At 33.7% G+C, this 5935-nt stretch overlaps 1 protein-coding gene across 1 annotated transcript; it reads right to left on the bottom strand.

Annotated features, from left to right (window-relative positions):
* Positions 1 to 3225: 3225 nt before the first annotated feature.
* LOC149796900 (uncharacterized) lies at positions 3226 to 5073 on the bottom strand. Its single transcript, XM_089961589.1, has 2 exons — positions 4822 to 5073; positions 3226 to 3748 (listed from the first exon to the last, which is right to left on the bottom strand). The coding sequence occupies exons 1-2, from the start codon at positions 5001 to 5003 to the stop codon at positions 3505 to 3507; spliced, it is 426 nt and encodes a 141-aa protein (XP_089817715.1). The 5' UTR covers positions 5004 to 5073; the 3' UTR covers positions 3226 to 3504.
* Between the last annotated feature and the right edge of the window lie 862 nt (positions 5074 to 5935).

A 5935-nucleotide genomic window follows, 5' to 3' on the forward strand; every position in this document is an offset into this window, starting at 1 on the left:
TTTACTTCTTTTATTAATAATACTGATTGTAGACCCATACACATATGGTATAATTTAGCTATGTATTAGTTGTTTACACTGAATAAAGTCAATTCATTTCAGCCATAAATAAACTCAATTTTGGGCAAGGTCAAGTCGAATATACAGTGTTATATTACAATAGCACTGAATGACATAAAAATAAAAAACCTATCAAACAATGTAAATTAAATATGCATAACAATATTTATATATGATCTCAAATGGGTAATGATTTAATATTGAATTTATTCAATGAATTCCATAAATTTAATATTAAATCATTTCCCGTTTGAGATTCTTTTTATCACATAGCTTTAATTTCATTGGAAATTATTTAGATAGAAAGAAGAACGAATACTTTCGTTCATTCTGACAGACGATGCACCTTTCATTTGTTGAGAGTAACAAATAGTCCCAATCAAAGCTGAACTAGTTTTAAGGTTTAAAAGTAGATTATGTTTTTCTTTAAATCTATAAGACATAGAACAAGCGTCCATCCGGTTAAATATATTTCACAGACAAAATCATTTTTGAACACAAAATGTCCAATGCGCGTGATGTCGAATTGTTTGATACAGTACCCGTTAGAATAGACGATCCATGTTTACGTAACCTAAAACGCCATATTCACAACTAAACATTACAATGTTGCAATATTCATGTGAAAGAAGGTTTATTGGGTGCAGAAATTCCCACATTTACTGTAATGTGTTTGTAACCGGATATTTGCAGTACTTGACAGTAACAGTAAACTTCAGAACATATAAACAAATTTCATTTTGAGGCGGATTGGCATCACATATTTACCCCGTAAAATTCTGCCATTTGGGGGACCGGATTATGTCCACATTTTTCTGTGAACAGACGTGAGTTTATTTAATTCTGTAAGTTAACATTTGAACCACACTTGTACATAGGGTGGATTCCATGCTACAGGTATACCGCCCCCTGCATCCCCACTCCACACACCCACTATCAACTGAGCAATAACCTTCGTTTTACTTCTTGTAGTTGTTCTTGTCTTTGGTTTTTTAGAAATTTTTCATGTTATGATATGTTATACATGACATAACAAACCCATGTGTTGGTAAATTGACAATATTCAGACAGTCAAGACCATTTTCCCCAAGTCCTTTCCTGACTCAAATCGACAAATACCCGCCAAAAAGTACATTGAAAACAAAACCTTCCTGAAGGCGGGTTACAAAAAATGAGTTTTCTCACGATCGCAGCCAATTAGTAAAGAGAATACCATAACGCACATAATGGGCATATGTCGACCAATCAGAATCAAATAAAGTGATATGTTCACATGCTGTAATATCAAAAATATGAAATTGCACACACTATCAGCAAAATGTGCCGACTATGTGATAAATAAATAAATATATGGGCTTATTTTGCCAATCAGACTCAGATAAATTTAAATTTTTACGCTATAATATCAAAAATATAAAGCTGCATACACTATAGGCAGAGTGTACCGACCGTGTGATATAAACTCTAATCTGCTCTTGCATTTTGCGCCGACAGATCATGGTCTTTATTATTTGTCTTACTAATTAGACCTAATAAAATGCGTAGATCCGATCTACTGTTGCATTGTATGACCACATACTTAGGTCTGTGCAGGTTGCAGTTGGGTCCGGGTTTCAGGCGAGAATAGACAGTATTGTTTCTCTTCTGAAAGCTAGGTAGTTCTGTCAATTTGTAAATACTAGGTAATTTGGTAGTAATGTATTCTATACATCTACAGGTCCAGCTTCATCTTATTTTGACATACAAGAATAAAATAATTTTCATCTTCAATCTGTAAACCATACTAACTCCTGTACAATTTCTTCCAATATCATGTGCAAACATACAGGCTATAATAAAAAAAGATGTTATGTCGTCTTAAGTGTCTTGCTAGATCAAGATGTTGGAGACGAATAGAAATATCTCTCACTGTTACCTCAAATAATAGCAATGTTAACATATATCAAAGTATATATATATCTCTTTCGAGCATCATATATACTCAGTATTATGGGTCGATTTCGGGAAATCCCCATAATGGAGCGATTTCGGGAAATCCCCAAGAAATCCTGAAAGCGAGGTTTCTAAGTAATTGTGAAAAACTATATTCTAACCCACTATATGTATGTGTGATAGATGTTTATGTATATAAAAAAACCATAACAAGCCGCAGTGCTCTGTTCAACTCCAACAAGAGAATGACACTTGTCTGTAAATAACATCTTAGAAAGATAAATTGATCGATTGGCTGAATGATTGATTGGGTGATTTATTGATTGCTGTTTAATAGCACCAAATTCTTTTTAGTATCGAACCTATGGGAGCTACATACCTTGTTCCTACCACAGCAGCCAAACAGTAGTGGTCAGCCTAGGAATCGAGCCGGCAACTCACCATTAATATGACAAACGTGTTGACTATTGAATCAAGAGGTAATGAAAACGTGTCGTTGTTGGTGGTGGTAACGAAAATGTGTCGTTGTTGGTGGTGGTGTGTACGTTTGTGTATGCGATTAGGATTTAGAGTAGTATGTAATGTTTTTTATTACTAGCACAGAGAGAGAGAGAGAGAGAGAGAGAGAGAGAGAGAGGGAGAAAGAATTTGTGTACTTAAAGTTTTGGAAAAATGTTCTTGCAAACGAATGAAAGAAAAGAAAAATAAAAGTTTGAACGTAAATCACTGAGAAAAGATATCGCAGGGGAAAGCGATTTCATGGATAACGTTTCCGAAAAAAGTGTGTTTTAACTATATAAAGGATATATGAATGGGTGTCTAGTAAAAAGAGCAACAATACTTAGGTCATATATATATATATATATGACACAGCAAAGTGAGAAAAGTCATTTTAATATGGGAATTTTGTGATCCAATTTAGAGACATTATTTAATGTTAAAAGAGGAAATATTGATCAATTTAAAAAATATTCCAATAACTGTTTTAGCCAAAGAATGCTTTAAAAAAAATCACATTATCGACCTGTTAATACGCTATATATATATATATATATATATATATATATATATATATATATATATATATATATATATATATATATATATATATATATACATACACCTGAACTATTTTAAGAAGATCGACCAGAACAAATGCATTGGTCAAAGTGTTGTAAAAACATTTTACTGCATTGAGTGTACGTATCCAACAGACAAAAAGATCACCAAGGCTTTGAAAGTATCACAAACCTCTTTATTTGTATTAAGCTGATGATTTTGTGACCTTTTTGCAGAATACGGTTAATTACTTCATTACACAGCAATTATTATTAGATCTACTACCAATGACTGCTTAACCAAATGGTTATCTAACAATCAATGTTTATTCAACGGTACTTTGAATGTTAAACTTGTGATCTCTCTATGTTTCGAAGCACATCTCCCAGTGATCAGTCCGGAGTATTATTCAGCCGTCTACCAATTTGCCTGTTCACTATGAAATTACTGTGCCTATCCTGTCCCGTTAGAGTTAGACGGTCCGTTAAGCTGTCCACTCACAAAAATAGTCGGAGCTTGCTCAAAGTTTCCCTTAAGCCCTGCGTCTAGCCGAGCATCTAAGTGGTCATTTGAATGGGAAACAAAGCCGCCAACTGACCAGTTAGGTTTAAAGGATCCGCCCCCTAGCGGAATATTGAATGAAGCTTGGACTCCCCAGTTTCCTTGTCGCTTTGATCGGTGTTTTGTAGTGGGATACCTACAAGAAGAAACGAATATAAGTACATAGAAAAGCACATCATAATGCACCTTCCTCCCTATCAGTCCACAAACAGTTGAAAGATATTATCTTTTCGGATTGAGTACAGCTGCTAAATCCTTTGTGAAACATGATATTATCAACTCCAGGCGATCCTCGATGCGAATTGTTGAATGTAGTCCATTATCGGAAGAACGTGATTCTCGATGCATGTGACTGACAGATCGAATGATCTGTACCTGTCCTAAAAATATCAATTAGGAACCTCAGTATATATATATATATATATATATATATATATATATATATATATATATATATATATATATATATTCAGCCGAGATAAATGCTACGTCCACTCGAAAACGGTAGTATTTTACACTTAAATTACATATTGAATCCTGTACCAAACGAAAATTACATATAAAATGTACACCCATCTACCAACCTATTTAACTATATCGGTATCCACATATATACACAATGTTGAGGCTTTAAACGTTAGTGTTCACCGTTTATTGAGTTCAGTGCCTCTACCAATAAAAGACATAAATTGCCTGCATAAACTGATCTTCGAAGATTCCATTCTAAGCATAATCTTTGGTATTCGGTAAAATGTAGACCCTCTTATTCTCTAAACCTTTTGAGTACCAAAGTGAAGCACGAACTTAAATTTTAATGAAGTTCTAATGATAAAAGTTGTAGGATATTTTTAACTCTACATTTCCACGACAAAGATGCACTTTTCATATCGTTTACATATTTTTACTGTTAAGCTTGCCTTGAGTTTTATTCGCTCAAAATTGTTTTAAGATTTTACGGCATTCTGAAGATGCAAGCATTATTAACTTCATGTATTCTATTTTTCATTTTTTTTCCAGTTGAAAATTAAAATTCCATTCATAATAATACCTGTTATAATTTTACACTTGAGGTGTCAGTTTCTCTATTGCTTTACATAAACATCATTAATTCGTTAATGACCCAACTCAAATTATGAAGGCATACAATTATCACAAGACGAACGATCACAATTTTAATTCCTTTTTCGTAATTCTGTTTCTATGCTTTACCTTTGATACGGATACAATGCTAACCAGTCTGGCAACGGAGGAACTTCCGGGTTAAATTCATACAGTGTGCCGTCTATCCCGCGTACTACAACTATATTGTTCATTTCCGGTCTAAGATAAATTGGAGACACTAAAAAACACGTGCACGATGATGTAACTAAAAGCAGGGCTATGATCTTCATGGTGTAGACGGTTTCGGTCCTTCTGTTGGATGAAAAACCCCTGTTATGCTCTGAAACCTTCTTGATATTTTTCCTTATATAACTTCTTCGATCCTGACGTAGGTCTGAGTAATGGAAAGAGAGGCCGCTCCCATAAATGACATTCTTTCTTGCGTCAACTGATTATCATACTAGAAAAAAGAGTTTTTAATTGTCTGCAGGTAATATATCGCTGACATAATTTTGAGGAACGAAAGGTATTCAGATCTAATCTACACAGTTTCAGCTTGGATGAGTACTGATATTAATCAGCGCATAAGATGTAGTCCGTGTATTTCCTTTTTTTGCCTTAATCAGCACCAAAAACAATTATGCATGGCTAAACGCCGGTTGTAAAAGCCACGAGAGAGAGAGAGAGAGAGAGAGAGAGAGATTCTTTTAATCAACATTTACTATCAAAGCAGTGGGCGGATATGAAGATAATATTTCATACTGATTATTCCTCAAGGCATTGGCACTTTCGTACCAGACAGTCCACCAAAATAGAATATGTGGTCATACTGTTTCTAACACTTTTATACAAGGGACCAGTTGAAAATATTTTTATACATTGACGAAGTAAATAAAGATATACAATCCGCTTTGAAAATTCATTCCTGTACTTAGAATTTTAATTTGATATTAGATGTTATTACTACTTTAAATGAGAACACTAAAAAAGCTATATCAGCTATAAACACCTAATTAAATTATTTTTTTAAAACTCGTTACAGAGCTGTTACAAGTTTCTAATGTGAAACAATAAAGTGCCCCCACCCTCTTCATTAGGTTTTGATTGTTGTATTATATATATATATATTGTGGCATAATTGACAACGATCGTCATTGAGTTTATTCAGGAAAATAACAATTATCATTAAGACCATCCCACATGTGTCTAAAAAGAAGAGCTT

This window comes from Sinohyriopsis cumingii, chromosome 6 (assembly GCF_028554795.1).
Source record: "Sinohyriopsis cumingii isolate HCF-2022 chromosome 6, ASM2855479v2, whole genome shotgun sequence".
Taxonomy (NCBI): Eukaryota; Metazoa; Mollusca; class Bivalvia; order Unionida; family Unionidae; genus Sinohyriopsis; species Sinohyriopsis cumingii.